The 12,088-nt window shown below is 36.8% G+C and overlaps 1 protein-coding gene across 1 annotated transcript; it reads left to right on the top strand.

Annotated features, from left to right (window-relative positions):
- Positions 241-1,349, top strand: LOC107615727. The gene is made up of 3 exons (XM_016317765.1): positions 241-516; positions 601-821; positions 914-1,349. The coding sequence occupies exons 1-3, from the start codon at positions 241-243 to the stop codon at positions 1,347-1,349; spliced, it is 933 nt and encodes a 310-aa protein (XP_016173251.1).

The following is a 12,088-nucleotide window of genomic DNA, read 5'->3' as shown; positions in this document are numbered from 1 at the left end:
GATATCATTTCACATTTATTCCAACGTTCTAGTGCTATTCATTTCCCGCTCTACGCGCACTTTCTCCTACCTTGCGTAACGATTAAGTCATTCTTTTTCTTCGTCGAGTGTGTCACCTTATTTTTAAAGACCCTCAAAGATAGGATAAAAACTTAGGGTGTTACATTATTGGTATCAGAGCAAAGTCGATCCTAGGAGATATGAAACCTCTTCCTATGGTTATCCATAAACAGGGGACCCATGGCAAGTCGTGGACGCCCACGTGGCTCGAGCTCGAGCTCATCAAACCTAGCAAAGCACATGAAGGAGATGGCCAAGGCAATGAAGGAGCAGGCCCAAGCCACCACTTTGATGGCCCAACAACTGTCCACTAGGGACAAGGATCCCAGTATTTCCAGGCTGGAAGTGGGACAGACCCGTACAAATTTTGCTGACTTCAAGAAGATTGGTCCACCTGAGTTTCGTGGAGCCCTCGACCCTGATATGGCAGAAGAATGGCTAACAGAAATGGAAAAGGTATTCACAATTTTTCCGTACACTGAGGAGCAGCAAGTTAGTTATGCTACCTTCATGCTCAAAGCTGATGCCGAGTTCTGGTAGGATGGAGCAAGACGGTTGTTGGAGGATGCTGGAACAGATATAAGTTGGGCCACCTTCAAAGAAGCTTTCTACAAGAAGTACTTTCCCCTTTCTGTTCGAGAGTCCAAGGAGATGGAGTTTCTTCAGCTGAGGCAAGATAGGACGAGTATTGCAGAGTACACAGAGACTTTTGAGAGACTCTGCAAATTTTCCGCCATGTATAAGGCTAATCCAGATGAAAAGTGAAAGTGTATGAAGTATCAAGGAGGCTCAGGGCAGAAGTCCTAACCGCTATAGCCCCACTGGAAATCCGGGAGTTCTCCTCCCTTGTTAGCAAGTGCCAGGTGATCGAAGAATGCACCAAAAAACTAGCGTCGGAAAGAAGCGAGGCTTTCAAGAAAAGGCAACTGAATCAAGAATCATCTCAGCAGTTGCCGCAGAAGAAGGCCTTTCTTGAGAAACCTACAGGAAGGCAACCTCAACAGGGCACGGATTGCCAGGAAACTCCCACTGATGCCTCACCAAAAACCACCGAACTCAAGGAGTGTGCTTCATGTGGGAAGCGACATAGGGGTAGGTGCCTTGCCGGACAAAATGTCTGCTTCCGGTGTTCTCAGCCGGGGCATATTGCCAGAGAATGCCCAGCAGTTCTCCCACCCCCTGCCAATCCACCACAGTGTCAAGGGCGAGTCTTTGCCCTCAGCGGCGAGGAAGTCCACGAGTCAGAAGATCGAATCGAGGGTAAATGCACAATGAATGGAATCCTTTAACCATCCTAGATGATACTGGTGCTTCTCTTTCGTTCATATCTCTTTCCGCTACTAGTAAGATAAGCTAACCCAGGTCCAAATCACTATGTATCCTACTAATGACCTTTATCGACCAAATTAGAATGTAGAATTTGGGGACAAATTCTTTTTTTTATGGGGGTGATAATGTAACAACCACCCCTTCTAGAAACAAAATTAAATTCAAAATTTGAAAATCAGTTAGGAGATAGGCTTAGCATTTTAAATTTATGGATAGAAATCTAGTAATCACCCTCCGTTTGAAATTAAAATTATCCCAACCACCCTATCCCCAAATGTATATAAATAGGGGTGCACCTATAGGTAGAAAATCACTCCTCTCAAATACTAATCCTCTCCCTTCTCTCTCTACAAAGAAATAATATTCTGTGGGCAAACACAAGAGGCAAGCTCGAAGAAGCGTTAGGAAAAAGAGTAGGAAATTATGTTTTTTTTTAAATGCTTGGCATGTGTTATGTTCCATTTTTATTTTCTTCCATTCACGAATGTTATCATGACATTAGTTGTCTTTCACTCATCCTTTATTCATGTTGATCATGTCTGTCCATCATGTCATTCATGTCTTCTTGAATCATTAGTATATGTCTCCTTGTGATGTTCATTCAATTATTCACTATACTCATTTTGTGCTCTTTCATATGATTATATTGTTAATATTCCCTTAGGTCGAGAGTACATGTCTTCTTATAATGCTTATTCAATCTCCTATATTATTATATTAATATTCCCTTAGGACAGAGAGTACATGCCTTTCTTATACTGTCTTGTTTAACATACCATATTCTATTATATGCACATGTGTGATCTCTTACATTATTATATTATTATTTATAATATTTTATCCAAATATTTAATATACCCTATTCTATTATGTGCATATCATTATGTTATTGTTACTCCTTTAAAGTCAAGAGTACATGCTTTCTTAAATATTTTATTCAAATATTTAATATACCGTATTCTATTATGTGCATATCATTATGTTATTGTTACTCCTTTAAAGTCAAGAGTACATGCTTTCTTAAATATTTTATTCAAATATTTAATATACCCTATTCTATTATGTGCATATCATTATGTTATTGTTACTCCTTTAAAGTCAAGAGTACATGCTTTCTTAAATATTTTATTCAAATATTTAATATACCCTATTCTATTATGTGCATGTCATTATGTTATTATTACTCCTTTAAAGTCGAGAGTACATGCTTTCTTAAATATTTTATGCAATCATCTAAAATGCCCTATTTCCTGCACTTTGATAGGACCTCTTTCAATCCATGCTATTATATTACCAAGATCTTTTAATTAGAAAATTCATACACATGCTAGAGTCTCATGATTTTCATATATCCCTTTATCATCTCAATTGTCCCTTTTCTTGCATGATCTCTTCTTATATGATTTTTCTCTCGTGTATGTTTAAACAACCTAATTGTAAATTGAACTGAGGGAATGATCCTTCGGTAAGGGAAGGTGACCCCAAAAGACAAGATATCGATATGATCCTTCAGTAAGGGAAGGTGATCGATCGAGATGATCCTTCGGTAAGGGAAGGTGATCGCCAAAACGTTTGGGATAAGAACCTTCGGTAAGGGAAGGGGACTCCCACTTATACCGGTTTGAGCTCAATACCCTCTATAAAAGTTATGAATTAAGAAAGGAGAAGGCACGAATGAAAGTTTGATTTCTATGTTTTTCTTTTAGATTTAATTATGATTATGTTGATGTTACTTAAGATGTTATCCTTCTATTTTCCTATATGCTTTCCTTTTTGCACACATGTTTTACAAGAAAGATGCATATTACATGCCATGTCGTACGCCCCTTTTTTTAAAATCCCGCACGTGGGCTGGAGATGGATATGGAGGTGTTGCATAGCACTCCTACTGAGACGTTAGGTTCTCACTCCCTTTCTTTTCCCATACTGTCTCCAGAGGAACATGGCACAGCGGATAGAGACGACGCAGTGCCCCCCGAAGGTAACTTCTGAGTATGACCCCTCGAAGCACGCGTGGGTAGTTGCGACCACTACTACCGTGCTCCAAACTATCTACTTAGGTCGAGAGCTCGTAAAGGAAGAACCCCTGCTACCCATCGTAACCTTCCTAGATAGGAACGCTTCAGCATCTAGGAAGCGGTCATCTAAGGTGGTACGCCTCGAGTCCGACTCCGAGACCGAGGAAGAGGAAATCCGACGACCCTGACCAGAAGGAAGACACCATGGGGGAGGATCCAGAGGAGGAGTTGAACCCTTGCGGAAGTCCAAAGGTGGAATACGTGCCCTATTCCCCCACTTCGGCACCTCGTCGAATTTTGGTTCGTCCCACACAATAGAACCGGATCTTCACTGCGCGAAAATGTGTTGGAGGGAGACCCCTGATACCTCGACTCGGGAATAACTGAAGGGTCCTAATCAAGGATAGGATGGGATACAAGTATGGGAGCCTCTTCGACGAGATTAGCTTAGGACGTAATTAGTTTCTTTTCCTGTTATAATTTTCTCTAAGTATTTTATTTTGAACCGTGCTCATGGTTAAGATATCATTTCACATTTATTCCAACGTTCTAGTGCTACTCATTTCCCGCTCTACGCGCACTTTCTCCTACCTTGCGTAACGATTAAGTCATTTTTTTTCTTCGTCGAGTGTGTCACCTTATTTTTAAAGACCCTCAAAGATAGGATAAAAACTTAGGGTGTTACAGAAGGATCAACAGAAGCCTCAGCAAGGCTTCAATAATAATCAAGGTGGAAGAAACCAGAATAAGTTCAACAACAGGCCACCATTCACATCTTCTCAAGGGAATATGGAGACTCCTAAGGAGAGCCTTTATGACTTAGCCATTCTAGTCTTCAGCCTCTCTAAGACCACTCATAGTTTTATAACTGAAACAAGATCCTCCATCAGAAATTTGGAGGTATAAATTGGTCAATTGAGCAAGAGATTCCCTGAGACTCCTCCTGATACTCTTCCTAGTAACACTGAAGTAAACCCAAGAGAAGAGTGCAAGGCCATCACCATAGAGGTAGAGGCCGAATCTGGAGAGAATGGGATGGCATTGAACGCCAGTGAGGAAGACCTCATTGGGCGTTCAACGCCCAAACTGGCCAAGAGTCTGTGTTGAACGCCAGTGAGGAAGCCCTCACTGGGCGTTCAACGCCCAAACAGGCAGGGACTCTAACGTTGAACGCCAGGAAGGATGTCCCTCCTGGGCATTCAACGACCAACTTGGTAAGGAACCTGGCGTTTAATGCCAGTGAAGGGGTGCATGATGGGTGTTCAACACCCAAAGATCCACCAGAGCTAGCGTTGAACGGCAGTAATGGCACACCCCCCTGAGTGCTCAATACCCACTCAAGAAATCCCTATCCAAGAACTAAAGGAAGCCAAGGCTCATATAGAGACCATAGAGGTTGGTGCACGAAATTGTGATGTCCAGGCTCGAACAATCCCTGGTAATGGCTCCAAAGCTTGGTGCTTTGATCTTAATTCATAATTGTCACAACTTCGATACAACTAACCAGCAAGTGCACTGGGTCGTCCAAGTAATACCTTACGTGAGTAAGGGTCGAATCCCACGGAGATTGTTGGTATGAAGCAAGCTATGGTCACCTTGTAAATCTCAGCACAGAATAATAATAATAATAATAGAGATCCTTTATACCACAGTATAGGGATCCCTTTGTGAGTGGAAGAAAAGAGGGGGAGACAAAGAATGTGATGTAAAGGAAGAAACACAACTGTACGAATGGAAGAGATGTGAGATGAGATGTTAGGATATGAATGAATAAATAGAATAAGATGGGAGAGAAGGAGGGATAATTTTCGAAAATTATTTTAAAAAAGAGTTAGTGATTTTTGAAAATGGTTTTTGAAAAATTGTTAGTAATTTTCGAAAATTTTTGAAATCAAAAATAGAAAATAAAAATAATTAGTTAATTAAAAAGAAATTTTTGAAAAAGAGGAGAGATAATTTCGAAAATTAGAGAGAGAGAGAGTTAGTTAGGTAGTTTTGAAAAAGTTAAGAAACAAACAAAAAGTTAGTTAGTTGGTTGAAACAAATTTTGAAAAGATAGGAAGTTAGGAAGTTAGAAAAGATATTTTGAAAAGATATTTTTGAAAAAGATACGATAAGAAGATATTTTTGAAAAGATATGATTGAAATTAGTTTTGAAAAAGATTTGATTTTTAAAATCTCAATTAATGACTTGATTCATAAGAACTCACAAGATATGATTCTAGAACTCAAAGTTTGAATCTTTCTTAACAAGCAAGTAACAAACTTCAAATTTTTGAATCAAAACATTAATTGATTATGTTATTTTCGAAAATTTAATACAAAAATAAGAAAAAGATTTTTGAAAAATATTTTTGGAATTTTCGAAAATAACTAAGAATTTTGAAAAAGATTTGATTTTTGAAAAAGATTTTGAAAAAGATAAAATTTTCAAATTGAAAATTTGATTTGACTCATGAGAAACAATTTGATTTTAAAAATTTTTGAAAAAGTCAATCCAAATTTTCGAATTTGATGAGAGAAAAAGGGAAAGATATTTTTTTGAATTTTTTTGAATTTTTATGATGCAAGAGAAAAACACTAAAAGGATGCAATGCATGAAATTTTTAGATCAAAACAATGAATGCATGCAAGAATGCTATGAATGTCAAGATGAACACCAAGAACACTTTGAATGTCATGATGAACATCAAGAACATATTTTTGAAAAATTTTTAATGCAAAGAAAACATGCAAGACACCAAACTTAGAATTCTTTAATGCTTAGACACTAAGAATTCAAGAATGCATATGATAAACATGAAAAGACACAAAACAAAAAATCATCAAGATCAAGCAAGAAGACTTACCAAGAACAACTTGAAGATCATGAAGAACACTATGAATGCATGATATTTTCGAAAAATGCAAGATGCATATGCAAGTGACACCAAACTTATAATGTGACTCAAGACTCAAACAAGAAATAGAAAATATTTTTGATTTTTATGATTTTCTAATTTTTTTGGGTTTTTATTTTATAATTTTCGAAAATTAAAAGAAAAATAAGGATTCCAAAATTTTTAATATGAATTCCAGGAATCTTGCCATGTTAGTCTAAAGCTTCAGTCCAGGAATTAGACATGGCTCACTAGCCAGCCGAGCTTTCAATGAAAGCTCCGGTCCAAAACACTAGACATGGCCAATGGCCAGCCAAGCTTCAGCAGGTAAATCAGAAACAGTAGCAGGTGGATTAACTCCAACTAGCTTGCTCTTGATAACAAATTGCAAGCCTCAGTCCAAATGAATTTAGACATGGCTTTACAGCCAGCCAGGCTGCAACATATAATTACATGGGCTGGAGTGATTAGTTGAATACCAATCCCAAAGTAGTTTGGGTATGGCTTTACAGCCAGATATGATTCAACATATTTCATGAAACACTAGAATTCATTCTTAAAAATTTTGAAGCCATAGAATAATTTATTTTTGAAAACATTTTTATTTTTTTCGAAAACAAAAGAAGAGTTTTTGAAAAATTTTTGAAAAATTTTTGAAAAGAAAATAAACAAGATGAACCGTCAGTTGTCCAAACTCAAACAATCCCCGGCAACGGCGCCAAAAACTTGGTGCTGTTGCCGGATCAAAAGGGAATCTGGCACTGATGTTACCGGACCAAAAGCTTGCCGAGAACTCAAACAATCCCCGGCAACGGCGAGTGGTTGTCAGGCACGCGTTCATAGGGAATGATGATGATTGTCACGTTCATCACATTCAGATTGAAGTACGAATGAATATCTTGGAAGCGAAACAAGATGAATTGAATAGAAAATAGTAGTACTTTGCATTAATCTTTGAGAAACAGCAGAGCTCCACACCTTAATCTATGGAATGTAGAAACTCTATCGTTAAAATTACATAAGTGAAAGGTCCAGGCATGGCTGAATGGCCAGCCCCTCTGATCTAAGAACCAGGCGTCCAAAGATGGTCAAAAAGACGTCTAATACAATAGTGAAAGGTCCTATTTATAATAAACTAGCTACTAGGGTTTACATAAGAAAGTAATTGATGCATAAATCCACTTCTGGGGCCCACTTGGTGTGTGCTTGGGCTGAGCTTGAGTGTTGCACGTGTAGAGGTCCTTCTTGGAGTTGAACGCCAGTTTTTGTGCCAGTTTGGGCGTTCAACTCTGGTTTTGGCTCCTTTTCTGGCGCTAGACGCCAGATTTGGGCAGAAAGCTGGCGTTGAACGCCAGTTTACGTCATCTATTCTTGGCCAAAGTATGGACTATTATATATTGCTGGAAATCTCTGGATGTCTACTTTCCAACGCAATTGGAAGCGCGCCATTTCGAGTTCTATAGCTCCAGAAAATCCACTTTGAGTGCAGGGAGGTCAGAATCCAATAGCATCAGCAGTCCTTCTTCAACCTCTGAATCTGATTTCTGCTCAAGTCCCTCAATTTCAGCCAGAAAATACCTGAAATCACAGAAAAACACACAAACTCATAGTAAAGTCCAGAAATGTGAATTTATCATAAAAACTAATGAAAACATCCCTAAAAGTAACTAGATCCTACTAAAAACATACTAAAAACAATGTCAAAAAGCGTATAAATTATCCGCTCATCAGAGGTTCCCTTGCATGTACTCTTACAATGCATGAGTTCTGATGAACACTCATCCTCTGATGAGGATGAAGACACTAGGAAAGAGCAAGTTGCTTGGTACCTAGGAGCTCTTATGAAGCTGAATGCCAAGTTATTTGGTACAAATCCATTGGAGGAAGAACCTCTAGTGCTTTCCAAAGAACTCAATATTTTGGTTCAGCTGAAGCTACCTCAGAAGCTCCCGGATCCCGGACGCTTCCTAATCCCTTGCACCATAGGCACCATGACCTTTGATGAGCGGAAATTTTATACGCTTTTTGACATCATTTTCATACAGTTTTTAACATGTTTTGTTTAATTTTTATTAAGTTTTCATAGGTTTTAGTGAAAATTCACATTTTTGAATTTTACTTTCATTTTGTGTGTTTTTATCCAATTTCAGGTATTTTCTGGCTGAAATTAAGGAACTGGAGCAAAAGTCTGATTCAGAGACAGAGAAAGCATTGCAGATGTTGTCAGATCTGACCTCCTTGCATACAAAATAGCTTCTGTGGAGCTACAAAAGTCTAATTGGAGCATTTTCAATGGCTATGAAAAGGTAACATCCAGAGCTTTTCAGAAATGTATAATAGTCCATACTTTGCTTCAGAATTGAAGGCCCAAAACTGGTGTCCAACATCAGCCTCCTGCCCTATTCTGGCGTCCAGCGCCCAAAGGAGAAGAGACTAGCGTCCAACGCCCATAAAGGACCCCCTAGCCAGCGTTCAACACCCTAGAGGCATTCAAGCAAGTGGATCTCATTAAAGCTCAGCCCAAACACTCACCAAGTGGGTCTCGGAAGTGAATTTTAGCACTAAAAGACAGTTTTACCCTTCTTAATGTAATCCTTAGTCATTAGTTTAGTATTTAAAGATTTTTTACACCTCTCATCAGGAGAGGATGCACACTTTACACATTTATCATTGTATTTTCTATCAGTATGAGTTTCTAAACCTCCTAGGTTGAGGGGAGGAGCCCTGTTGAGTTTTATGGATTAATAAAAGTATTACTGTTCTATTTCAATTCGTGTTTGATTCTCTATTCTAAGATGTATCTTCATTCTTCATTCTAAGATCGCGTACCTGACAACCACCCGTGTTCTTCTTGGGTTTGTGTGACTACGTAACTGGAAAGCATTGAATCACCAGCTTGATTATACATCTCTTAGACGGCTAATCCACGACTTCGTTGGGGACTTCTCGAGATACCAGTTCAGTTGAGGTATGGGGAGATTAGAGTCTTTGTGGTAGAGGTTAGAACCCAAAGGCGTAGCATTCTTTGATCTGGAAGTTTCGACCTTGTCTGTGGCATTTTGAGTAGGATCATTAAGGAGAATGGACTGCAGGAGCTTTACCCTCAATCAGAATGGATCCACACTAACCTTGGGGTTTAGATCTGGAGGAGTATTGGCGACCTCTCAACAGGCGTTGATCACATACAGCCTGCCATAGAAGAAATCATTCACAGTTAAAGAAGATAGTAAGACCAGAGTTAATCTAGAAGAACAAAGCATCTCCAAGCCTTAACCATCTTCTTATCATTATACACATATCAACCTAGTTAAGATATCTTTATTCCTTTTATGCTTTTAACCAAATCTAATAACTCTTCTATCCGCCTGACTAAGATCTGCAAGATAACAATAGCTTGCTTCAAATCACAATCCTCGTGGGATCGACCCTGACTCGCTCAGGTATTACTTGGATGACCCAGTGCACTTGCTGGTTCAGTTGTGTGGAAGTGTGGGATTCTGCGCACCAATGGTTTTAGGGTTACTAGTGGGCTCACTGAGCTGCGACTAGGGCTAGGTCATGTTGGGGGGTTGTTTTAATTTAGGGTTTTTTATTTAAGAGAACGGGTTCTGTTCGATTCGGCTAGGGTTTTCCAACCAGAAACAAAAACCAAACTAAACCGCAGAAAAATGGAAAAATGTCATTTTTTCGGTTTGTTAGATTTTCGATTTTTTGGTTCGATTTGTTGGTTTTGTTCGGATTGGATCGATTTTGAACACCCCTAGTATATATGGTGGACTGTAATTAACAATATCCATATTTGATTTTTATTAATTAGGATTTGACTACTAATTGTATTAAAAAAATTTAAAAGAAAATTAAAAAATTAATTGAACTTACTATCGGATTCACCGGGAGAAAAATTTGACAGTACGTAGGGGCGAAACCATGTACTTTGGCGCCAAAATTACCAGCAGAAATATTCCGTCGGTAACCAACTACTTTTTTTGTCACACTTTTCGCAGGTTCCGTCACAGAATCCACCGGTAATTATCATCGAATTACAAAATTCAACGGTAAATATTTACCGGCGAAGATATTACCATCGGATTATTTCGTAATTTCACCAGTAAATTCGATGATATTCGGCGATTTTCTTTTAATGATTATTATTTTGCGCTAGTATTTAACTAACAAAAATTTGTATCCATATTTATAAGTAGGGCTGGAGGTGAGTTAAGTCTAACAGAAGTCAGGTCAAGTTTGACTCGTTGATAGTTTGATAAGTTAAGCTCATGAGCTTGTGAGTCGAACTTGACCCTGAATTTAAATTCATATATTAAATGAGCCAAATTTGAGTTTAAGTAAGTCCATCTCATAACTAACTCTATATAGTGTGTGTGTATAAAATGCAAATTATATATTAACATCAATAATTATAATAAAGAGTAAAGTATCGTTTTTGTCCCTAACGTTTGGGGTAAGTCCCAAAGTTGTCCCTAATGTTTCAATCGTCCAATTTAAGTCCCTAACGTTTCAAAACTGACTCAATGTTATCCTGCCGTTAGGGATCTGTTAACAGAGTTGACGGCAGGATAAAATTGAAACGATTTTGAAATGTTAGAGACTTAAATAGGACGAAAACGTTGGGGACAAAAATGATACATAGAAGTAACTTTTAATTTTATCATTTAATAATATCAATTTTTTACTATACATAGTATTTAATTATTTTTTAATCACATCTAAGTAAATTACACTTAATCATATTACTTTTATTTTAAATAAATTAATTTTTTTTATAATTTTACTCTTAAAGATTTTTAGTTATCATGAAATGTTTGTAGAATGACTAGTATATAAACTTGCAGAAAAGAAAAAAATAATATATATATATATATACAATAAAATTTCAATTATACCTTTTGTCTCTAATGTATCAAAATTCTTTAAAATTATAAAAAAATAAATTTATTTAAAATGAAAGTAATGTGATTAAGTGTAATTTACATAATCGATAGAGATATAAATTTTTATGTATATAGAGTTATAAATTATCATTATGTTATTTAGGTCAGCTCGTGAGTTGAAGTCAACTTGTGATCTTTAAGTGAGTCGAAGAATTTGAGCTTTACAAATAGGCTTAATTATTAATGAATCAAGTCGTGAGTTGAGTTTGATCTCGCTCGACTCAATTTAGCTCACTTTCAGCTCTATTTGTAGGTATTTGCATAGATAAAGCACCTATTTTATACTTATATTTATCAGAATTTATATCTATAAATTATAAAATTTATTTGTTGAAAATGATTTAATACTTGTACTGGATATTCTGTTGAATTTAAAATGCGAAAGTATTTAAATTAAAACAAAGAATAACAATGAAGAAAAAAGCTTTATTCTAACAGCATCTTATGATACGTTCTTGATGTTACCAAAATATCAAGCAGCCTCCGATGCAAGTTGATGATGATGGCGATGCTGTTGTTGCTGATTTGATTGACAAGACCACCTTGAACTTCTCCGAAAAATAACCATTAGTAGTCAAAATAATGATGGTGTTATGCAACTCAATTTTTTTATGTTGCAACTAAATATTTATCATAATTTTTTTAATTTGTTATTATTTATTATAATAATTATTTTTAGATATTATATCTTAATTCTTTACTTAATAAGAAGTATTTAAGGATTACTTTTAAAATAATAATGTTAGTCCAATTTGATGAAAATTCAGTAACAATATATTTTACATTAAGAATAATTAATATACAAATATATATGAATTTGAGAGGGATATTATTGTTATTTTTTTTTTTGGTG

The sequence above is a fragment of the Arachis ipaensis genome, chromosome B09, assembly GCF_000816755.2.
Source record: "Arachis ipaensis cultivar K30076 chromosome B09, Araip1.1, whole genome shotgun sequence".
Lineage (NCBI taxonomy): Eukaryota > Viridiplantae > Streptophyta > Magnoliopsida > Fabales > Fabaceae > Arachis > Arachis ipaensis.
Note: the sequence above shows the minus strand (reverse complement) of the source record. Positions and strands in the feature narration are given on the sequence as shown.

Coding starts and splice junctions, on each gene's coding strand:
- LOC107615727 (XM_016317765.1), top strand. CDS start 241: ATGGCAAGTCGTGGACGCCCACGTGGCTCGAGCTCGAGCTCATCAAAC. Junction 517..600: donor GGCTAACAGAAATGGAAAAG/GTATTCACAATT, acceptor GAGTTCTGGTAG/GATGGAGCAAGACGGTTGTT. Junction 822..913: donor AAGGCTAATCCAGATGAAAA/GTGAAAGTGTAT, acceptor CTCCCTTGTTAG/CAAGTGCCAGGTGATCGAAG.